Raw genomic sequence first — 25,197 nt, forward strand, 5'->3', positions numbered from 1 at the left:
TCATCACAAAAGTTTTATTTTTTTAAATACAAACAAACTGAAGCACTACAACGATAGATCTTCAGTATTCTAATTCACAATTATAACCAAGTATGTTAGATATCAACAAACATACATAATTAGCTAAATCTAAAGACCAACATCAGTATCACAGTTAAGTTACAACTTTAATTTATCAATCTACTTGCAAAAATAGTAAAGAGACCTTTTGAGGCATTGGAGACCAATTGTATGTCAATTTAACTGAACATTCTCCTCTCTTGAGCCATTTCAATTACATACTTCATTCAAATAAAAGTTATTAGGTATACAAGGAAAATTCACATTTCTCTTTATTCTCACCTGTTATTACTGCTCCAATACATATTAAAGAACACCAACTATACTCTATACCCTAACTCAATGACAAATCTACTGTGAATTTCAATGGCTGTGAACAGCATCCTGCCACTCCAAAGCAGTGGGTTTGTGTACACAGAGCTGCCTCCAGTATTAAAGTGGGTGAGAAAGCTCACACACAGAAATCGGTTCATGCCCCGAAATGCTGAAAGAGCTCTGGAACGGAATCATGGTAGCAATTCTGAAATTGAAGGACAACAAAAGGAACCTGTATACCCAGGTTTTCACATATTAATGTTTACTGGAATGAATGGGAGTGGGAACAGGGAATAATCAAAAGGTGGGATATGAGTTTCCAGATGCCAAGTGATTTCTAGGTTGTTCTTTTTTTTTAACCCAAAATACCACAGTGGGAACCAGCAGCATTGAAGTAATTTACAGTAGATTTTAAATGAAATACACAGCTCTAGGCATTAAACTATTCTTTTAAGAAACAGAGATTAAGTATTTCTGACAAATGAAGTATCAGAGATTCCCCTCCCCCCCCCCAAAAAATAACCCAACAGCAAACCAACAGACAGGAAAACCAAATAGTTACAGCAAGACTGCAATAGTTGAACTTTCTATCCACATTCCTCAAGGATTCTTCCCCCCACCCCAAACCCAGTAGTAACATAGTTGACAAAAATATTTCCAGCCATTTGATCCAAGGGGAATACATCAAAAATATGAGGCATTTCTAGCTGTGTAGTTGTATCAAGTGTGCAAACCCACACTTAACATGAAGAGCAGCCAGTTAGTGGAGAATTCATTTTTGAAAAAGGCAGGAAAAGAAATATTCAGTTCCTTGAGAAAATTTCCAAGTCAAAGAAATGCACTAGGATTTGCACGAGGATCCTTTTGATTTCTATATCTGTACGTCAACCAGACTCCCAAGATCTGAAGTGAGGGAGAAAAAAAGAATTAACTGTTTACTACATTTCACGGGATATTGTAATCAAGTTTGAACATTCACTACATTGTTGCCTCATTTATAAAAAAAACAAACCAAAAAAACCCTGTACATATTTCAGCACGCCTGACTAGTCATTTGTTCAGGTGAACTGTAGTGTTACCCATGAACACGCAGTCCTGTTCTAATGACATATCCAGGGTGAGTGAATGCAGAGGCGTAACGATAGGGGGGGCAGGGGGCACGTGCCCCGGGCGCCACCCTGGTTGGCCGTGGGGGGGGCGCCAAAAAGTGCCCCTGCCGATCCCCTGGCTTTCCTTTTTTTTGTTTTTTTTAAACCGCAGCAGAGTGAAGAGCAGTCCGACCGCTCCCGCATGGTGACGTGGCGCCCCCTCCCCCGGTCCCTGCGCTCCCCCCATTGCTCTGCTCTGGTGCGCGGGCGCCTAAAGTTTCTTGAAGTCGAATCAAATCTTCGTCATCGTCACGTCACAGGCAGCATTAGTACTCCGCACTTCCAGTCCCCGCCCCGGCACACCACGAGCTCTTGACTGGCCTGGGCGCCTCGCTGGCTATGAGTTCACCCCCCCTCCCCCTTTGCACAGGCGCCCCGCGGGACTCGCCAGACAGAAGTCAATTTTTTTAAAAAAGCAGCCCCTCCCCCCCCTGCACAGGCGCCCGCAGGACTCGCCAGTTAGAAGATTTGTAGGGGCAGGGTGGGCGCTCTCCTGTTGCTCTGGACAAGCGGAAAGGGAGGGGGAAAGGCAGCCAGAGGCAGTCATGTGTTTTAATCCGACGAGATGCCCGGTGTACTGAGTGTATAGAAGCTTCTCCTCCTATCATTCCAGCCAACCAGTAAGTTTTGTAAAAAAAAATAATTTTAAAACCCACTTCAGAGAGTTATGTGAGCTGGCGAGGAGGGAGAGAGCCCTAGGAGGAAGGCGAAGGAGCACCAACCGCAGCTCCTCCCTTCCCTTTCCCCTGCCTGCCCAGCTCCTGCTTTTTTGGCTCCTTTTTTCTCTTCCAAACCATTACACAAAAGAAGAGCCAGGAGGAATGGGAAGGCAAAACGCAAGACTCAGGCTGGGAGAATTAGTTCCTGCTCAAGTTCGCTGGCTCACACACGTGCTCTCTCCACCCCTCTGTCCTTCTCTCTCTGCTGCTGGGTGTGGAAAAACAAAATGAAGCAAACCAGAGCATTGGCTTTTGCTGCTGGTGGTGATATTTTTTCCTTCTTTCCCCCACCCTTTAGTTGCCGCCGCCTCACCTCCTTTCCTCCTGCTGCTTTACGTGGCTTGGAGCTCCCCTCCCCACCCTCTGCCTCAGAATAAGGAAAGGGTTAACTCCTCTTGGGGTGGGGGGAAGCTTAGATTTCGCTGGAGAAGGAGCCTAATTGGTCCGCTGCTGAGTTCCTGGTCGCTCTGTATTTGAATGAAGCCAGGAGCCACGGCAGACTAGCCCAAGTCTCCCTTGCTTTATCTTCAAGGAACTTTTAAAAAACAACACAAAAAACACCTAACAGGTAGAGTTTGGACTATGATGTGGAGAAGAGTAGGCTCTAAACCAACCTTAAAAATGCATTTCTTGTTGTGTGTAAGTAACGTTAGTTTGGAATTATTTATGCAGCAGCACTTTCCCCGTTCTGCTGGGAAGGATACAGCTACGGAAAGCTTCCCTTGAGTGCTTTAGTACTCAAGTAAAAAAATGGTGGGTGGAGCGTTGAACTACCTGGTACTTCTTCTTCTCAGGATTAAAAGCTTGTTTGATAATCTTATAAAGTTCTGATTCTTCTCTGGATGTTGAATTGCAATGGGAAGCAATTCATATTGTAGTGCTTTCGTCTTTAGAAACAAAAGGAGAGGGGAAATAGGCTTTTTTCCTCCCTTTCCAATTTTTTAAAAGAAAGCAAAATAACTCATGCAGAAAAGGAAGTTCCTAATGCAGCAGATGTGCATGGTGCAAAATGTAGAACTTGGGCTTCCTTGGGAGGTTGGAGCTGCCTGCATTGTTGTTGTTGAACTGTCTTGCCGCCAAAGTAAGTCTGCTGCCCTCTGAACTCAATGGGATTTCAGAAGCAGTGGAAAACTCCCTCCACTCTTTGTACTGGCAAGGCTTTCAACTTAATTTTCTCTTGATTTTTCACCTATACAAGTGTATATTTGAGGTTTCTATGGGGAAATGCATTATTGTTCAGAAATGAAAGCTAGTTTTAAAAGTTTTGGCAGTGTGAGCTAATATTATGGTTTTCTGAAAGATGTGTCAAATGTTGGGGGGGGCGCAATTTCAGTGCTTGCCCTGGGCGCCATTTCTGCTAGTTACGCCTCTGAATGAATGCATTGGCAGAAGGGACCAGAATCATGACGGCAGGACCCAACCCTTATCTACAGGTGTTCAGATGAATATCTGCATGATGTTCACATATGTAGGGCTCTCTACATACACCTGGGAGAATCCTACATGTGAGAACACCATGCTGATATTCATGGCCTTTGGGACCAAATTTGGGAACCCTGGAAAAGCAGCATTTATAATAGCAGGAAGAGCTGCTGTACAGCTACATGCACACCTATGCATATAGCTGTACACATCATGCGGATTTCGACTGACCAAATATAGATTGCCCCTCCACACACATCTATGCACCCTTGATATAACGTGAGCACAGATGAATGACAAACTCCAGTCCATCAGCCTCCTTCAAAACTAACTTGCATACACTAACTTTGCTCTTTCCTTACAATGTGCCATCTGAACATGAAGTCAAATAGTGTTATACTATTCTAGCACTTCTTAGTGCCACCATTTCTTATCAGTGGCACCCATCATGTCTCGTCTCTCACTGTCTTTCAGTGGTAAAGACTTATTGGTCAACATCCGGACTAATGCTATGCTAGTGTTATGGGGGAGAGGAAGTTTTTATTTATCTAGCATATTTATATATTGCCTGATATGTGCATCTCTAGGCAGTGTACACAATTTAACACTCAGAGTAAAAACAAAACCATTTCACAGAATAAAAAAGTTAACACTATTTACGGGATAAAAACAAACAAACAGTTTAAAATTAATTTCAGTTAAAAGCCTGAGAAAACAGGTGTGTCTTGAGGGTTTTCCTAAAAGCAATTGGAGCTAGAGAAGCTCTTATTTTGATAGGGAGCCTATTCCAAAGTACCGGAGCAGCCGCAGAAGGGATGCAGAGCATCTAATGCTCAGACAAAAAGTTAAATTAGAACTTCCTCTATGTGTAAGTCTTCCCATGCAAACCTCTGGGTTAGGGACAGGGTGCTATGGAAGGCACTGAATTTTTTCAAATCTTCCCCCCAAATTAAAAATACACTCAAAGCTGTTTGAATATGTGAAACTATCTTATACAGATTCAAGCTCAATACTGTCTACACAAATTTGTAGTGGTCTCAAGCGTTTCAGCTGGGACTGAACCTCCAGCTCTTCCTGAACTTTCTTGAACCAGGAAAGCATGAGCCCTCTCACAGAACTATGGCACCTCCTCAGGCTTAACTGCAAGGCAGACATGAAAAGCTGCTCAGTACATCTATGTCCAAAACAATTCCACATAATTTTTCAAAAATATATAATTGAGTAGAAAAATCACTGGCTGTCCTGGCAACAGAAACTCTGACTGTGAAGGCTGTGTGGGGTGTGAGGCATGGCTTCCCTTTCAACTTCTCTCTCACTGCTCTTCCACTGCTTATTTTTACAAGGTAAGTTTGCATTAATGAGCCAGCGTGGTGTAGTGGTTAGAGTGCTGGACTAGGACCGGGGAGACCCGAGTTCAAATCCCCATTCAGCCATGATACTAGCTGGGTGACTCTGGGCCAATCACTTCTCTCTCAGCCTAACCTACTTCACAGGGTTGTTGTGAAAGAGAAACTCAAGTATGTAGTATCAGCATGGTGTTCTCACATGTAGTACTGAGCTCCTTGGAGGAAGAGCGGGATATAAATGTAAAAATAATAATAATAATTAAGGATCTGATTTGATCATGAAATTAAGTCGGACTGCAATTGTCTCAGTGACTTCTATGGCAATTAGTAATGTTCTTTGAACACAAACAATTATTTATTAAAACTGGGCTACACAAGTAACTAGATACAAGTATCTATAGAAACATCTTGGGTGACTATTCATCAAATGGTAATCTCTTGGTAAGATTGCCATCTATCTAATGCTAAGTAACAAGGAGAATTTTACCATTTGGAAGGCTACTCTGGGAAGACCAGACACAGCTGAGAAGTTGGAAGGCTATCTGGGAAGTTCGAAGGCTACTCTGGAAAGAGCAGACACAGCTGAGAAGGTGAGCAAGCCTTTCTAAACATCTAGCCTTTTCCCCTTCACACAAACTAACAGGAAGAGGGGAGTTTTGCAGGGGCTGTTTCTCTTTAACGTGCGTGCATGTGTGTGTGTGTGTGTGTGTGTGTGTGACACTTGTTAGGGTTAAGATATCACAGGGCTAGGAGTTCTTAGGGTTACCTAACTCCAGTGTTTACTTAGTGGCTGCCTGGAGGGGGTGGAGTCAGCTAGGGCTGGGAGAGGCCCCACATTCCTTTCCTTTGACTCACATCCTGTGTGACAGTTGGAAGGCTACTCTACATATGAGGTGAAGGCCTGAGAGCATAGCGAACAGGGATAGCAAACAGGACGTAGGGGTTTTGCAGGAGTTTAGCGGGAAGTGTGTGGGGGAGCCTGGAACAAGCCCCTGCGATCACAAGGATCACAAGGAGCCTGGTGGAGAAAAGAATTTAAGTACATATCCCTCCGTCGTATCCTTGAGAAAGGCTGTTTGGACAGTTAAATAGTTGACCATTACAGCTGAGACCTATCCTAATAAACTATCTAATCAACTGACAATAAGCTCCTTAAATACTGTAAACAGCCAACAAAAACAGTATGAAGACAGAAGGTCAGCAGGGGAAGGAGTACTTCCCAGTGTATTGCACAGAGTGCCACATGTATGACTATTTGCCCCATGGGCAGAAGTCATAGGTGTGTGCTCGGTGCAAGGAGCTCCTGGCTCTCAGGGAACAAATCCGTTCCCTTTAGACCAAGGTGGCAGATCTAGAGAAGCTCAGAGAGACAGAGAGGCATGTGGACAAGACCTTCAGGGATGTGATAGAGGCATCCCACTCCAGGGCTGGTAGCTCCTCTGCTGTCAGGGAGAATGAAGGTCTTGGGCAAGGAGGACATCGGTCTGAGGAAGAGGGAAATGCTCCTTTAGAAGGGACCCCTTCTGTGGATGATGAGCCCATATCCTTTCGCACAGGGGATACTCCTCTGGGGTGTGGGGGCCTCCTTGTAGTTGGTGATTCGATCATTAGAGGGATAGAGAGATGGATTTGTGATCCGTGTGTTGACCGCACAGTGACTTGCCTGCCTGGTGCGAAGGTTGTGGACATTTTGCAGCGTCTAGACAGGCTCCTAGGCAGTGCTGGGGAGGAGACAGCTGTCGTGGTGCACGTCGGCACCAACAATGTGGGGAAATGCAGTCGGGAGGTCCTGGAAGCCAAATTTAGCTGATAGGTAGCATTTTGAAGTCCAGGACCCCCAAGGTAGCATTCTCAGAAATGCTACCTGTTTCACGCGCAAGTACAGTGAGACAGGCAGAGCTGAGGGGTTTCAATGCGTGGATGAGATGTTTGTGCCGGGAGGAGGGGTTTAGATTTGTTAGGCACTGGGATACATTTTGGGGCAAGCAAGTCCTGTACAAAAGGGACAGGCTGCACTTGAACCAAGATGGAACCAGACTGCTGGTGCTTAAAATCAAAAAGGTTGCAGAGCAGCTTTTAAAATGACACCTGGGGAACAGCCGATGGGAGCTGGGCAGTATCCTGTTTGGCAAAAGCCATCCTTTAAAGTGTGAGGCTGCAAAGAATTCAGATAAAACAGAAGGGGACAGAGCAGAACCGCATAAAGAGCAGATGGGAACCTGTGCCAGCAGGTCAAAGAGTCAAAAGAATAGCATACATCAGGGGAGAGATTCAGTGTATAGGTGCTTGTATGCCAATGCCAGAAGCCTCCGAGCCAAGATGGGTGAGCTGGAGTGCTTGGTTGCTAACGCAGAAATAGGCATAGTGGGCATAACAGAAACATGGTGGAACAGTGAGAACCGGTGGGACACTGTTATCCCTGGGTATAAACTCTATAGAAAGGACAGGGAAGGGCACCTTGGAAGAGGGGTAGCACTGTATGTTAAAGAAGGGATAGAATCTAACAAGCTAGAAAACCTAAGTGGACTGGAGTCCTCCACAGAAACCCTGTGGGTGACTATACAAGGCCGGAAAGGAAACGTGCTACTGGGGACGTACTATCGCCCTCCGGATCAAAATGCCGACAGTGACTGGGAGATGCAGGAGGAAATCAGGGAGGCGTCAAGGAGAGGCAGGGCTGTAATTATGGGTGATTTCAATTACCCACACATAGACTGGGTAAATTCACATTCAAGTCAGGACAAAGAGGTCAAATTTCTAGATACGCTGAATGACTGTGCCCTAGAACAGTTGGTCATGGAACTGACGAGAGAGAAGGTGACCTCGGATCTAATTCTGAGTGACACCCAGGATCTGGTTCGTGACGTCAGTGTTATCGACCCTTTAGGGGACAGTGACCACAGTGCCATCAAATTCAGCATACATGTGGGGAGAGAATCACCAAGAACGTCTAACACAAACATTTTGAATTTCAGAAGAGGAAACTTCTCCAAAATGAGTATGGTGAAAAGAAAGCTGAGGGGGAAAAGCAGGAGAGTCACTTCGCTCCAGAGTGCATGGAGTTTACTCAAAACCACAATACTAGAAGCCCAGTTAGATTGTATACCCAAAAGGAGGAAAGGTACCACTAAGTCCAGGAGGATGCCAGCATGGCTAACGGGTACCGTCAAGGAAGCCATAAAAGGGAAGACGACTTCCTTTCAAAATTGGAAGGCCTGTCCAAATGAAGAGAACAGAAAGGAACACAAACTCTGGCAAAAGAAATGCAAGGTGACAATAAGGGAGGCAAAAAGACAGTTTGAGGAACCTTTAGCCAAAAGTATCAAGGGGAATAACAAAAACTTCTTTAAGTACATCAGAAGCAGGAAACCTGCCAGGGAGGCAGTTGGACCATTAGACAATGAGGGAGTGAAAGGGATTATTAAGGAGGATATGGAGGTTGCAGAGAAGCTGAATGAGTTCTTTGCATCTGTCTTCACGGCAGAGGATACTGAGCATATAGCTGTTCCTGAACCAGGCTTTTTAGGGATGGAGGCTAGAGAGCTAAGTCAGATAGAAGTGACAAGGGATGATGTTCTAAACTGTCTGGAAAAACGGAAAGCTAACAAATCACCAGGGCCGGATGACATCCATACAAGAGTCCTCAAAGAACTCAAATGTCAAATTGCCGACATCCTTGCTAAAATATTTAACTTATCCCTGAAATCGGGCTCTGTGCCAGAGGACTGGAGAGTAGCAAATGTAACACCGATTTTCAAAAAGGGATCCAGGAGCAATCCGGGAAATTACAGGCTGGTTTAGCCTAACGTCCATTCCAGGCAAATTGATGGAAAGCATCGTCAAGGATAAAATTGTAAAGCACCTAGAAGAACAGGCCCTGCTGGGAGTGAGCCAGCATGGCGTCCGCAAAGGTAAATCTTGCCTCACCAACTTTTTGGACTTCTTTGAGAGTGTCAACGAGTGTGTGGATCAAGGTGATCCAGTTGACATAGTCTACCTGGACTTCCAAAAAGCTTTTGACAAAGTTCCTCATCAAAGACTCCTGAGGAAACTTAGCGGTCATGGGATAAGGGGACAAGTACATGTGTGGATTGCTAACTGGTTGAAAGACAGGAAACAGAGGGTAGGTATAAATGGAGAGAGTTCACAATGGAGGGAAGTAAGAAGTGGGGTCCCCCAGGGATCTGTACTGGGACTGGTGCTTTTTAATTTATTCATAAATGATCTAGAAGCAGGGGTAAACAGCGATGTGGCCAAATTTGCAGATGATACCAAACTCTTCCGGGTAGTGAAATCCAAAATGGATTGTGAGCAGCTCCAAAAGGATCTCTCCAAACTGGGGGAGTGGACGACAGAATAGCAAATGCGGTTCAATGTTAGCAAGTGTAAAGTGATGTACATTGGGATGAAAAACCACAACTTCAAGTTTATGCTGATGGGATCCGAGCTGTCGGTGACGGACCAGGAGAGGGATCTTGGGGTCGTGGTGGAGAGCTCGTTGAAAGTGTCGACTCAATGTGCGGCAGCTGTTAAAAAGGCCAATTCCATGCTAGGGATCATTAGAAAGGGGATTGAAAATAAAAAGGCTAACATTATAATGCCCTTATACAAAACTATGGTGCGACTACACTTGGAGTACTGCGTACAATTCTGGTCACCACATATTAAAAAGGACATTGTTGAACTGGAGAAGGTACAGAAGAGGGCAACCAAGATGATCAGGGGCCTAGAGCACCTTTCTTATGAGGCAAGACTACAACAACTGGGGCTTTTTAGTTTAGAAAAAAAGACGACTGCGGGGAGACATGATAGAGATCTATAAAATCATGCATGGCGTGGAGAAAGTGGATAGAGAGAAATTCTTTTCCCTCTCACACAACACTAGAACCAGGGGTCACTCCATGAAATTGATTGCCAGGAGGTCTAGGACCAACAAACGGAAGTACTTTTTCACACAATGCGTGATCCACTTGTGGAACTCTCTGCCACAGGATGTGGTGACAGACAACAACCTGGATGGCTTTAAGAGGGGTTTGGATGACTTCATGGATGAGAAGTCTATCAATGGCTACTAGTCAGAGGGCTGTGGGCCACCTCCAGCCTCAAAGGCAGGATGCCTCTGAGTACCAGTTGCAGGGGAGTAATGGCAGGAGAGAGGGCACGCCCTCAACTCCTAACTGTGGCTTCCAGCGGCATCTGGTGGGCCACTGTGCGAAACAAGATGCTGGACTAGATGGGCCTTGGGCCTGATCCAGCAGGGCTGTTCTTATGTTCATTTTTGCACTTAATCAAATCAAATTTTTATTGTTTACAGTCATTCGACCAGCAAATACACTTATTCAGAAACCCAGAAAAGAGATTCTTTAAATGTGACATTAATTTTCAATAAAGACTTTTTCAGAAAAACTGACTATAGCTCTTCATAAAATAAAGGTCACACTTACCTCAGTGAAACTAAAGAAGAGTCCAATACCCCCTACATATCTCAAGACCATTCCTGAGTACGCATTCAGTATAGGTGCACAGGGGTGGCATGAACGTAATTGAACACAATTCTGTAAATCAAACACAGTTTAAAACATAGATATTATGTTTTATGTTAAGATGGTGCCCATTTCCTTATATCTCAATAGCCAGATCACTTGACAGATCCCTGGTGTCAATGATTAGTTTTCAGATACTAAGAAAATCCTATCCAAACTCATGTCATTTTCCATAAATCAGTCATAGTTACACGATACCAGAAGCATAGGAGGGTGCTAACTGGATGGTTACATTGCATTGCTGAAGTCCTATGAAGGTTCTAAAACTAACCAGGCATGAAACACTGGCTAGCATCCTGACTAGAAAAGCATTGGTGCAACGGGACAAGCACTGGTGCTTCTGAGAAGTTCAACTCACTCAGCAACACTGCTGGGGGCATGTTTTGAAAACCTGCCTTTCTCCAGGAAGCACTCAGTGTCACCTGAAAACATAGTTCGGAGGACTGCAGAGCCTTCTCTGCCCATGCACTAGTACCAGTACAGTGGTGGCTTGAAACTCTGGTGCTACAACCGTGCTTCTTTTGTTGCACCAGTGCTGTGCTTAGGATGTTTGTGATGTCAGCTGCCAATTACAACGATGCAAGGTAAACTGCTTCTCTCTCTCTCTCTCTCAGGCAGGGCACATGAGCTGCCCAACCCAGGCTAGGGCAGCCCAAGTATGCACAAAATTGGGCACCTAGAGCACCCAACTCATGGGCGAATCACCCAATGCAATGTGCTGCTTCTGCGGCCTCCAGGAATCCTGCTCCAGGATTCCTGGAGGCCGGGACTAGTTTTCCTGGCCTCCAGTGACCGTGCTGGCAGTCACGGATCCACAGTGCAGATCATGTGGGCACGCCAGCGAGGAGCTCACTTATCTGTGGGAAGGTAGGTCCATCCCTGCCTTCCCACAACCTGCCCCTGTACTGCTCGTGTGCACGACCTCACAAAGGCCGCTATAAGTGCTTCAAGCGAGGTGTCCAGTTATTCTAAATTAGACTTGGGAGCAGAACATAAAACCCAACTGTCAACTTACAGCAGTACATGTGGTCTCATCACTGACATTTTGGTATCCACAACAGTCCAGATTCCTCTCAATATCCTGCTTTGCATTGTTTGTGTTGTTCCATCCAACTTCTAGAAGCTTGCTCTAGGAGACACAAGGAAGTTGTTTTATTTAGTAGGTGGTACACATTTGTTGTATTTTATTTGCAGACATCGTTCACATATACCACTATGCTTGCATAACAAATTTTCACAAATTGCTCCTGATTGCCCAGTTTATTTAAACAACCCATCAAGATAAACTAACATTTTCCCATAGTTTCATGAAGGGAACAGCCGTTTATTTTTTTCACTCACAAATTTACATGCTCCTGATTAGGTTAAGCTTGTCTCCTGTCTGTACCAGTAGACACTTCAATTTTTTCCCCAAGTTTGAGAAGTGAATCATTCCCTCCCTCCAAAAGCTTTGGTCATTAAAGGTTTCCTTCACAAACTGTGCTCTGTTTCTAAGACCACTTGATTTGCCCATTTATTTGTACCTTTCCCAACTTATCCTTTTTGAACCAAAGTTGACCGAACGTCACTCGGCCATGAACTTCATACCAGAAGTTCAGAACCATATCAGAACTCTTCAATAGCTTTTAATTTATCACCTGATAATCCCAAGCATTGACTTTCTTTCCTACTAAAGCACACTCCAAAAATATATTTCCTAAGCTGCTCGTCTAGTCTTGAGTGTTACAATGTGGTGAAGGGGATATTTTAACCTAAACTTGCCTGAGCTAAAAAGGGATCGTTTTGAACAGAAAATTAGGGGTGGGGGTACACACTTTAGGATCCACATTCCTCAACTATGTTTACATACACACACCTCTACCTATGCACTCCGGTATACATTAAGCAATTAGGGACTCTCCTTTTGCAGCTGAAAGAGTCCTTGAGGAGAGGATAACTGATTATGATTGGAGAAAGTGCTTTTTCCTCTGATGAAACCTCCCGTGTCTCTTTTTCCAACCCACATCTTCTAGGACACTATAAATTGTTAGCGGCTTTGTAACAAAGGTGATCCAATCGGTCAAGAAGATTGACAGTCTTGGAGCCAGTCAACAGAGGGGCTTTATTTGAAGAACACTGAAGTGCAGGAGGGAGGGATGGTTGCATTCTGACAGTTATTTTTCTGAGGCAATTCTGGAAATTAATTCTAGAGAGACTAGTCTTTCTAAGAGGAGCCTGCAGTGTTTGGAGTGAGTCTTGAGACCTGTTACTTTATTTTTAGCCTTTAGTTATAATCCCTCCTGAGGAAAGGAACTCTAAGTTACAGTGGCTGGCATCCAGACTAATACAGTGTTGGCATCAGAGGGACGGGGGAATTTTTGCTCAATTCCTCTTCCCTCTGAAGCCTGCTGCCTCCCAAAAATATGTCCCCGACATGAGGGTTGGCCTGCTCTATATCCCTAGGCATTTTATTTTAGTTTATCCTGTAATCCATACATCCTCTATAATAAAAGCCTTGGTGTCCGTCCGTGGACACCCAGGCGTGTGTCCGTGCCTCCTTCGGCTGTTCTGGAGCACATGCCCAGAACGCGCCGAGGGAGACACGACCGCCAGCACCAGGCGGCCATGTTGGACAGCCAGAAGCGGCCGCCGCGAAGAAGCCGAGGAAGCCCCACAAAGCAAGGAAAGAGGCGGCGGGGGAAAGTGGCTGAGGTGCGGCCGAGGTGGCGGCGGAGCCATGGCCAAGGCCTGGCGGCGGCGCCGAACCCGGGCAGGGGGGAAACTTTGGGGCCCTTGCCCGGCCGGGGAGACCGGCTGCGGCATGGAGGCGGGCGACAGCGGCGGGAGGGGGAATGGTGGCGGGGGCCCGGAGCTCACAACTGCACTAGCGCCCGTTATTTAATGGGCCGAAAATCACTAGTACTTAAATAAAATCCCATAATGCATTTGAAAAACCCTGGCTTGTTTAATGAGTAAGGATTCCTCTTGCAGCATCTCCTCCATAACACCCTCCATCCAACCATGTCTATTTCATTATTATCATTTTAAAAGGGTGCTCCTTGCCCCACCTAGATCCATGGGTGAAACAAGGAGTGAGACTTCCTTCTGTGTTTCTGGAGTATAAAGAGAACCCTTTTATATAATTATATTTTATATATTATATTTTATACCTATTTAGCTAACAGAACGTGGCCACATCACAGGCTCGTTTCCCCCTCTCTCTTCTAAGTTTCCAAAGAAATATATTTTCTTTTTATCTCAGAAGTCTGCCAGGTTTACAAAATCTCCTACTCTGTCTGTGGCTAAAGGGCCACCAAGTTCACTATTAATATATTATAGGAAACACGATAGCTACTTATTCACACACACACGGTAAGCCATGTATTGAAGCTATGAATTGGCTTCCTCACAATAATCATATAGGCTTCAAAGAAATCGCTGTATATTTCTTACCTGCTGTTGCTGGTTCAATGTTAGGCAAGCACAGGAGACGGAAAACTGTATAATAAATACTAGCAAGAGAATAATCATATACTGAAGTCATATAGTTAAGGTCACCAACACTGCATTTTCCAGAAGGGATATAAATATCACATACACAAAGCTATAGCACAAAACAGGAATATTTGCCCCCTAAGCTAGGTTCTCTTGGTTCTGACTAGAGAGTGCCAGATGAAATGGCCACCCCAGAAAAAGGTTTTTTGGATGTCATAAAAAGTAGCCGACATCTCTGACGTATGATGCATTATCTAATAGATCTCCTGCACAAGCTCTACAAAAATAAGCAACTTAAGGGCACACATGCACTTTGGATCTTACATTCATTTCAATGAGGTCTCTGTTGAAGTTTCCAGCACGTGAGTCCTCTAGGTCACATGCTACCCCATGTCAGTTAATGGGAATGGCATTACACTTTCAAAGCCTCAGCATCACAGTGTCTTGAGGAGGCCTTGGACCTCACAAGCTACGAATGAAGCAGCATTTTTCACAAGCAATTCACTGAAATCAAGACAACTTGCTATGGTCTGCAGGCCTCTTCCATTATTGATTAAGCACATTTTTATACCGCACCAACCCAAGGTCTCAGGGCGGTTCACAACAAACAAAAAATCAAATAAATACTAAAACAGTTTAAATAATCCAAAATTTAAAAAGTTACAAAGTTAAAAAGCTAAAAGGCCTGGGTGAAAAGATAAAGTCTTTAGACACTTTTAAAAAGCTGCTAGAGACGGGGAGACACTTATTCCCACGGGAAGCGCGTTCCAAAGGCTCAGGGCAACAACAGAGAAGGCCCATCCCTGGGTGGCCACCAAACGACATGAAGGTAGCCACAGACGAGCCTCCCCTGATGTATGCAGTGGAAGATGGGGATCATGCAGAAGACGCTCTCTTAAGTACTGTGGGCCTAAGCTGTTTAGGGCTTTATAGGTTATAACCAGCACTTTGTACTTTGCCTGGAAACTTATTGCAGTAATCAAGTTTGGGAGGTTACCAACAAGTGTACTACTGTTTTGAGATCATGAACCTCAAGTAATGGACGCAGCTGGCGTATCAACTGAAGCTGATAGAAAGTGCTTCTGGCCACTGCCTCAACCTGGGGGATGAGGGAAAGGTGTGGATCCAGAAGCACTCCCAGACTGCGTACCTGTTGCTTCTGAGGGAGTGTGACCCCATCTAGAACAGGTAGATCAAAATCGCTTCCCAAGTGACGACACCGCACAATAAGTACCTCCATCTTGTCTGGATTCAGTCTCAGTTTGTTATCCCTCATCCAGCCCATTACTGCTTCCAAGCAGGCATTCAGAGAGGACATGATATTGTTCCCTGTTTTTAGACATCTGAATTCATGCTAGTATCAGAACACACAGCAACTGAATATGTCCCCATTTTTTGTTTTTTAGACGTCAGTGTTGAAATGAATTGTGTCTTCTGCTACTAAAGCACATAAATACCGTTACTGAGGCCAGTGCATTGCAATTAGATAGATCTTTTTTGTAACTTCATTGCTAGACCTGCTTGACAATGGCTCCCTTCTCCAGAGGGTACCTGTAAATATTAACTGAACTTCCTTTTAGGAAGGAACAAGCAGTTCCATCATCTGCAACACATCAGGAGGTGCTTTTAGTACCAAGGGAGAGAATTAAAGATAGAGCAAATATAATATTTAATGGAATGAAGCTGAATCCATGGAAACTGTGTTTGATGTGTTGGATGCCAGATGTTTTATGGTGTGGGGGCAGAAGCAGAAGTATCAAAACTGTCAAGGAGTTTGAGAAGGTGAAATCCTGTACATTCCAGGAGCACCAAACTCAATTCAGGTGTTTAGATCAGGGCTGCACAACTACAGCTCCCATCATCTCCCTCCTCAGTGGCCAACAGCAAGGGATGATGGGAACTGTACTCCATCAACAGCTGGAGGGCCAAAGCTGTGCAGCTCCAAGCAAGATGAGATCAGATTAGGTCTACCATGATTCTGTGCAGAAGCGCCACATCGGCATTAATGCCGCACTGAAGGGGAAAGGCCGGATTTTTAAAAAAAACCTATCAGAAATGCTGCATCACTGTAAATGCCACAGTGAAACCAATTAAATATGGCCAAGAAAAGGTGGGGGATGAACCTGTTGCTTTGAGGCCCTCTCCGCAGTGTGGAGCCTCTCATCGGTCGGAGGGCCCTGCTGTGCTGCAGCCACACCTCCTCGGTGAGGAAGGCCAGGCTGCCTTGTTTGCTGCTACTGCCACCACCCCCTTCCTCTTCCCCAAGCTTGCTCCACTTCCACCCCTCCTCCTCCATGGTCTGTGGAGCCATCTTAAAACAGACTGCTAAGTCCACCTTAAAACAAACTGCTGAGCCTGGCCTCACCAAAGCCTTCATGGCCACCACCTCCTCTTCCTCAACAGCCTCCTTTACCTCTATTTGAGAGTAAACACCGCAGGCGCCTTTAAACAACTTTTAAAAGTGTACCTGCCATCGCATTTCTTCCAAAAATTACAGTAGATTATGGATGCTCAAACTGGAGATTAGTGCCACTGATGCTTCTGCAAGTGCTAATAACATTCTGCAAGTGCTAACAGCAACCACCACCACCTGAATATGCAAAGTTTCCAGGAATACTTAATTGTGACTGGATACCCAAATCAGAGTGAGAGAGTGTGTGTGCGCACACACTACAAACCTACTTCACACATTTGTTTAATACATGAAAGGAGTTGAAATGTGCTATTCAATGGAGAATTTCAAAGACAAACAGGTAACTGTAGTGTGTCTTCTTCCAATTAGTATCACTGTTGTCTTTTTACTTTGAGTGCCAACAAATCCATGATGGGGGTTTTGCACTCATATCAATGAAACGCTGGACTGGCAAATTTTGCCCTGTGGATGAGTTGTTGTCTACATTACCATCTTGATCTCAGCCAAATGACAGCTGAACCCAGTGTAAATATGGGCTAAACCCAAGATAAAAGGCAATAGGTGAAGAGTACAATGCTTATATAATAAGGGAGTGTTGCAACACCTTCTGTTCAAATATTCCCTGCCTTCAGTGATCCAACTTGGAAAGTTAATGGAAACAGGCATGAAGTTGGGTTCTGAAATATGTATTAAATTTTTTTTTATTGCTCCAAAGAGTTCAAGGTATAACTGTCATTCTGATTCTAATCAGAATGCAAAAAACAACAACATATAATATTGGAAAACAGACCAAGAGTGTAGCCTTAATATTACACTTTTGAAACTGGACTAATAAAAATTCTGCAACCATTTTATGGAAGTCACTAGACCAGTAAGCCTGTTTTCCCAGATAAACTCACCACTTCATTGCTATTGAGCATTCAAAGGCACCTATCTACTCACACAGGCTCTGCTAAAACCATGTATAGGCTCCAGTTCCAAATACTGGAGGACACAGCAACCGTATAAAGTGGTTACAAATTAGCTGATATACATTTGAATATAACTGCAGGAACCCTTGAGCACTGGAATAATAAAGAGCACTAAAAGCACACAGCAGGAACATGCACCATACGATTTAGTAATTCTAGTTAAGTAATTCTTATTCTGTCTCCTTAGTCTGAATGGTTTCCATTGACTTTATGGGAGAAAGTCATGGAGCTGTTACTGGGGACAGAGTCAAAACCTGTCTGCCAGTCCACAGGTAATTCCACTGTCTGTGGCAAGAACAGATCATGCCATAATATCAACACTAGCCCCTAGCTTCAGTCCCAGCTGAAATCCATCAAAGTCATTTGGAGAATTGTCTTGTGGTAGCAACCATGGCTTGTCCCATTAGCTAAGCAGGGTCCACCCTGGTTGCATATGAATGGGAGACTTGATGTGTGAGCACTGAAAGATATTCCCCTCAGGGGATGGAGCTGCTCTGGGAAGAGCAGAAGGTTCCAAGTTCGCTCCTTGGCATCTCCAAGATAGGGCTGAGAGAGATTCCTGCCTGCAACTTTGGAGAAGCCACTGGCAGTCTGTGCAGACAGAACTGAGCTAGATGGACCTATGGTCTGACTAAGTATATGGCAACTTCCTATGTAAAGAAGACAGGTAAGAAAAGCAAGGGGGTGCTTTGGCAATGGGTGGTGTGGAAGAGAGCCAGTCTGGTATGGTTAGAGTATTAGACTAGGACCGGGGAGACTCAAGTTCAAATTCCCACTCAGCCATGAAAGTCACTGGGTGGCTCTGGGCCAGCCACACATCTCTCAGCCTAACCTACCTCAAAGGGTTGTTGTGAGGATAAACATAACCATGTACACTGCTCTGGCCTCCTTGAAAGAAGAGTAGGATAGAAATGTAAAAATAAATACATAAAAATAGATATAACAAAGTTTTCCTGCAATTACTCAAGGAAGGTGGAGCCCAGAAAGCCATGTTGGCATTTCCTTGTAAGAATCTATGTTCTTCTCTACTGCTACAGCTTGAGCTGAAGAAGTGGCCAATTTCCTGTTTAATCTCCCCCGGGCTATAGCCAACCAAAAAGGCAACAGCAGAATTCCATCAGAATCTGGGTGGACTGTGTGCAAAACCTGCTTCAAATTCTGCTTTTAATTTTTATGATAGTAATATTATTGTGTTTGTATAGTTTTATTTTTTTATTTTTAGTTGCTTTGGTCTTATGTGTTAAGGGCATGCATTCTAAACATAAAATACATACAAAGCTCTTTAGAAAAACTAATTGGATTGAAAATTTAAGACAATTAAAACTAGAAATGGAACAAGAAATCAATATTACCACAATAAGCAGAACACATATGATTACTTAGAATGAGTAAAAAAAATAAAATCACTCTATGAATAAGAAATAAGCCAGCCTTCCATATCAATGATCTCTAACAATTTCAAGAAAACCAGTTATTTATTTTATTTCTCAAGCTTGTAGACTGCCCCAAACTTCCACCTCTGGGCAGTTTACAGCAACATAAACAAATTAAAAGTTTAAAACAATTTTAAAATACAGGTCTCGTTTAAAAAGCTTGGGTGAATAAATGTGTTTTAGAGATTTTTTAAAAGTTCTCCGAAATGGGGAGGTGAGACAGCAACAGAGAGGGTTCATCCCTGTGTAGTCACCAGACCAGCTGGTGGTAACTGCAGACAAACCTCTCCAGATGATTCAGTGGGTGATGGGCTCATGGCGAAGGATACATTCTATTAAATACCTAGGGCCTAAGCTGTTTAGGGCTTTATAGGTTATAACCAGAACCTTGCATTTTGCCCAGAAACTTACTGGCAGCCAGTGTAGCTCTTTCTGTATAGGAGTAGTATGGTCTCTCTGAGATGACCCAGAGACTAACCTGGCTACCACAGTCTGTACCAAATGCAGTTTCTGGACTTCATACAAAGACAGCCCCACATAAAGTGCATTGCAGTAGTCAAATCTGGAGCTTACCAGCATATCTACTACTGTTCTGAGGCCGTTTATCTCAAGAAACGAATGCAGCTGGCATATCAGCCCAAGCTTTAAAAAAGTACGTCTGGTCACTGCCTCAACCTGGGACAGCAGGGAGGTTTTAGACTGTGTACCTGTTCCTTCTGGGGAAGTGTGACCCTACCCAGAACCAGCAGAACAAATTAGTCTTCAGCGTTCCAATCCTGCACAACAAGTACCCCCATCTTATCTGGATTCAGTCTCAGTTTGTTATCACTCATCCAGCCCATCAGGAAGGCATTTAGGGACGTTATGCCTTCTCCCGATTATGCTGACATGGAGAAATAGATTTGTGTGTCATCAGCATACCGACTACACCCTGCACCAAATCTCACAATGATCTTTCCCAGCAGTTTCATATAAATGTCAATAAGCTCTGGAGTCAACATGGACACCATCTTGGGGGACACCATATAAAAGTTCAGATTTTGAAGAGCAACAGTCTCCAAAGGAAAGAATGTGGAATCTGACCAAGAGGTAGGAGCGGAACCACTGCAAAGTAGTTCCTCCCACCCCCAACCCCCTCAGACATTCCAGAAGGATACTATGGTCAATAGTATTGAAAGCCTCCAAGAGATCCAAAAGGACCCACAGAGTAATACTCCCTCTTTCAACTCCAAATTGAAGATACTCCATCAGGCCAACCAAGGCAGTCTCAACCCCATAGCCTATCCGAAAGCCAGTTTAAAATGGGTCTAAATCAGACCTGCTCAACTTGGGGCCCCCAGCTGTTTTGGGGCTACAACTCCCATAATGCATGCTACAGTGGCCAACAGCCAGGGACTACAGGAATTGTAGGCCAACATTTGTAGGAGGGTCGAAGTTGAGCAGCCCTGGTCTAGATAATCAGTTTCTTCCAAGGTTGTGTGGAATTGGGAGGCCACCACATACTCAATAAGCTTGCCCAACCATGGAAGATTGGGGAAAAGCCTATAGTTGCTCAACTCTGAGGGATCCAATGCAGGCTTCTTCAGAAGAGATCTAATGTTTACCTCCTTAAGCCAGGAGGACATCCTGCCCTCCCTCAGAAAAGCATTTATAATATCTCTACAACAACCCCACAGCCAGATAGTATAAGCCATGTCAGACAAGGGTCAAGAGAACAGGTGTTAAGCCACACCATTCCAAGCAGTTTATCCACATCAGCAAGAGTCAAACTGAAACTGATCCAACTGAACCATGTAAGCAAAGTTGCTGGACACTTCCACATCAGACACTGAAGTGAGTCTAAGTCGGCCTGAATATAAGAGCTTTTATCCACTAAGAACTGATAACTGATGGTTCAAAATTCTGATTCCAGGGAGGAAGGGCATGTACTAGCCCTCTCACAACCCTGAACTCCTCCATTGGGCGTGAGCTTGTGAATGCAATACAGGCAGAAAAGAATCACTTCTTTGCCACACGTATTGCCTGAACATAGGTCTTCAAATGCAGTCTATATTGTAATTTGTCAGATTCAAGTAGAGTCTTTCTCCACTTGCACTCCAGCCTTGCTGCTTCAGCCCCCACAGTTCTTCCATATACCAAGCGGGGGGGGGAGTTTTGAAATGGGTCAGAGAGGATGCTTAGGAGCAATCATGTCTACTGTGCTGGTAAATTTGCTGTTCCAATTCTCCACCAGAGTCTCAACAGGATCACCGGCAGAGCAAACACTAAATCCTTCCAATAGGATTTTTGGAATCCTATTGGATCCAATAACCTTCTTGGGCAGACTATCCTCATTCACATTCTCAGGCACCTCACCTCTGTGGAGGAAAGATGTGGTTGTGAATCCAACCTTAACCAGATGGTTGTCTGTGCATGACAATGCAGAAATCACAGGAGTCCCCATTCACAGAACACCATCCTGATCAAGCATGTGACCAGCAATGTACATCAGTCCTGAGACCTCTTGGGATAGGTCCATAGTTGTCATGCCCGCTATGAGCCATGACAACTCCTGAGCCACCCTGGACAAATTGTCCCGAAGTGAAGCCTCACACCACCACCACAAGCCTGGGAGACTCCACGCCAAGCCTGAGACTAAGTCCATCAGCTCAGTTAAGGACTCCGTTGGGTAGTGGGGTAATTAGTACACCAATAGATGTCCCAGTCTATCCCTGGTCCCCAAACTAAAGTACGCACATGCAATATGGTCAGATACTTTGACAGGGATCCTGGTAAGGGAAATGTTATTCTTATAGACCACAGACACTCTGCCTCTCTGCCCACATCCCATCACCTACTCTTCTAACAAATGATACATCTTATATACCCTGGAAGAAGTACCCTGGAGGGAGAAGCTGGGAACAGACAGGGCCACCAGCCTCCCTCAACCAAGTCTCTGTGATACATACACAGATAGTATAGATCTGCCTGTTCTGGATGGGGTTACACTCCCACTAAGCGATCAGGTTCATAGCCTGGGAGTGCTTCTGGATCCCAAACTCTCCCTTGTTTCTCAGGTTGAGGCTGTGGCCAGGAATGCTTTTTATCAGCTTCGGCTGATACGCCAGATATGTCCATTCTTGGAGAGTAGTGACCTTAAAACAGTGGTGCATATGCTGGTAACCTCTAGGCTAGACTACTATAATGCACTCTACGTGGGGCTGCCTACATACAATGTTGGACTGAGCTAGCATTACAAAAGGAGCAAGGTAATTCTCTGTGGGTGGTTGGCACTGCTCCCCACAGTAAAAGAGCTGGCAGGACAGCCAGGAAGGGGAAACTGCTATTAAATTTCTGATATCCCTTCCCCTATCGTGGCCTGCTGCCTTGCCAATGTTACTGCTTCTATTCCCCACCACCACCAGAATAGCCGCCCCATATTCAGTCGATACATCCCATCTCCCCCATCTCTAGACAAACCTAAACACATTATGAACCAAACTCACCCATGTCTTAAAACAGAAGCTTTCTACTCAGCAACCCCAGCTCTTAAATCAGCTATAACACTGTAGCATCAAATATAAAATACACACCCACCACTACCACACAACCAGCACACACACACACACACACACACACACACACACACACTCACTCACTCCTGGGCCAGAGGGACTAGCCCTTGCCCTCATTGTCCCTGAAGTGGGTCTGCCAAAGTTATACCACTTGACTGTGACTTATTACAGACGGAGAAATGTTTGCCTTACCATCCCACATCCAACAACATCATAACTTTGTCAGAGGCCAACCATGCAATAATTGCTTCTTGAACTTTCGACGACTTCATTGAAACCCCTTTCCTCCTTTAAATGACGCTGCAATGCTGTACAAGAAGCATTTAAGGCAGGTGAAGTGAAGAAAGTAGGGACATTCAGAATAGTTTCAAGGTGGGGGGGAAGGGAGTGTGTTGAAAAGTTTCCACATCAAAGGATACGAAGAAGAGCAAGACTTGATGGTGCTTGACGGCCCCAATCAATCCCACCAGGGCAATCAGGAAGAGAAATATCCCCACTGCAACTGCTACGCCGACAACTCGGAAACTGGATATGAGGCCAAAGCCTATGCCCCATGCTGCAATTCCAATCAGCAGCAGACTGACCAACTGGAAGGAAATCAAAAGTGAAAAGGGTTATTTTTTTTAAAGCAAGATAAAAACACCAAAGTGAAGTATAGGTCAAAGGTTTACTTAGGAGTAGTACTTATTGAACTCACAAGAACTTATTCCCAAGTAAACATGGACAGGGCTGGGTTATACAGTAGTTCTTCAGAACTAGTGGGTGGGTAAATAAATAAATAAATAGCGAGAGAGAGAGAGAGATGGAACTGTCATAATCCTTATGAACACATAATCAGAGTACCTGCAGGCAAGAGGGAGGTACCAGCAGACTTGGGGCAACCCACAGATGTGTCGGTTTCACAAAAATCTGAAGAAAAAAATCCTAAAGGTACACACCAAGACAGACAGACACCCCAAATTGCCCCAGTATTACTCAATGGAGCAAAATGTTCATACTCAGAGGGAACGTGACAGGTGGGGGGAGCTAATCGAACTAAGTGGCAAGGAGGGGAAGAAGGAGGGCTAGAATAAAAAGAAAGAAATTTCTCAGCTTGAAGAATACTCTCTCAAGGCAGTCGAAGCTCCAACTGCTTCTGAGGCAGAAAGGTGTCTAGAACTCATTTTTTCTCAGCCATTTCACATCTGTGTGTTTCTGAGGGGAAAGGAGTTTGACCCATTTGCACACAATGAATTTGTTAATCTGCCAGTCAAAATACATGAATACATGCAGTCACACTATAAACTTGTTTCACCATTTTTTTCACACCAGAGAAATAACAATATTTTGTTGCAGGCCATAGTTGTCCAAATATATATCCAAAAGCTCGAAATAAGAACTGAACAGAAATGGAAAGAATAGCCTTCATGGCTATTTTTCTTGTTTTATATATGCTTGTGTCCAACATAAGCCTTGCAAAAAGACATTTAGCTGATTAACTGTGACACGCTACTCTAGAAAGGGAAGACTTTTGAAGATTGAAAGCGGATTGGTTCCCTTTCAAGCCACCAATGTGCAAATAACTAGGATTGCTGTATGAGTGCCTAAAATTGTTATAGGCCAGTATATTTTATGGAATTATTTGAAAGCCCTGCATAGTGGATCTGTGGTATGAATAATATATTGTGAGTTTATGTAACTAGGAAGGAAGTCAAGATGAAGAGTCTTAGCACCAAAGAGCAAGTGAAAATTGGTTTTTTAAATGCACAGTGATAAATCCATGCAGAAAGCCTATTTCACTGTTCAGCTGCACAAACAAGAAATCTCACACCACAGAGGCATCCTGCAGACTTTGCTACCAGTGTGTTATCTTCAGCATTTTCTGTATTGCTGACGTTGAGGCAGAGAGACCTGGACTTGACGCAAGATGTATCATTTGTTAGGACTGCTTGTCAAGTGTTGTTAACAGGAAGGCAGGCTTCACTCACCAAGTTCTTATGTCTGGAAGCATTCAGTAAGCAGCTGCCTTCCCTTTCCAACAAGTAAAAGGCAGATTTAGCTCACCTAGAAGCTTAGTCAGTCATGTTTTTAATGCAGGAAACTCCTGCCTTTCCTGTGTTTCTCTAAGAGCAAGGACAGATGCCAAAGCACAGTAAATCCAGGTCAACTAGATCTGTACTAGAATATTGAGGAAAAGGAGTGTTCCATTTAAAGACAGGGAGAAACATTTTTTTTAAAAATTGGTGACTTTGATCCAAAAGGACTCCAGGATAAAAACCAGGGATAACTCATCAGTTTTTAGAATATCACACATACACCGTTTTTAAAATAATAATGCATTTGGAATTTTGACATTAGTATGACTTGCTCTTTTAAGTCTTTAATCAATTAGATATTTTTTTTAAAACCAGTTTCTACTAGTCAAATGATCAACCATACCAAGTGCTATGATTTCTTGGAAACTGCCCAAGACCTTATAGCTAGTTGGTTGCTGTTCAATTCATTCAAGTTCAAGTATTTCAGTACTTCAAAATTTAAGTTGTGACCATTTCCACTTATCATTGGGGGCTGAATCATAACACATCGAGGGCAAGAAATCTATTTTGCCAGTGGCTACAGTCCTAAGCACAGTTAGATGTATCTATAAGTGGGTTGCAGTAGAGTTAGAAGTATATCCTCTTTTGCATCTGGATTCAAAACAATCAGTTATATTATTACTGATACATTGCTCTTTAACATAAAATTCCTCTAAGGAATGCTAAGATTGTTGCACAGTATGGGCTACATTCATTAAAACAAGAAATGCATTTAGTGGAAAAC

At 44.1% G+C, this 25,197-nt stretch overlaps 1 protein-coding gene across 1 annotated transcript in view; it reads right to left on the reverse strand.

The window, feature by feature from the left end:
• TSPAN13 (tetraspanin 13) overlaps positions 1 to 25,197 on the reverse strand; it is a 31,406-nt gene continuing 6,209 nt past the window's right edge. Inside the window, exons 4-8 of the mRNA XM_053266085.1 lie at positions 22,818 to 22,985; positions 13,986 to 14,066; positions 11,569 to 11,682; positions 10,455 to 10,565; positions 1 to 1,278 (exon numbers count right to left, since the gene is read on the reverse strand). Coding sequence (XP_053122060.1) covers positions 1,204 to 1,278; positions 10,455 to 10,565; positions 11,569 to 11,682; positions 13,986 to 14,066; positions 22,818 to 22,985 — 549 coding nt within the window. The 3' untranslated portion in view covers positions 1 to 1,203. The remainder of the gene's footprint in view (positions 1,279 to 10,454; positions 10,566 to 11,568; positions 11,683 to 13,985; positions 14,067 to 22,817; positions 22,986 to 25,197) is intronic.

Source organism: Hemicordylus capensis, chromosome 6 (genome assembly GCF_027244095.1).
Source record: "Hemicordylus capensis ecotype Gifberg chromosome 6, rHemCap1.1.pri, whole genome shotgun sequence".
Taxonomy (NCBI): Eukaryota; Metazoa; Chordata; class Lepidosauria; order Squamata; family Cordylidae; genus Hemicordylus; species Hemicordylus capensis.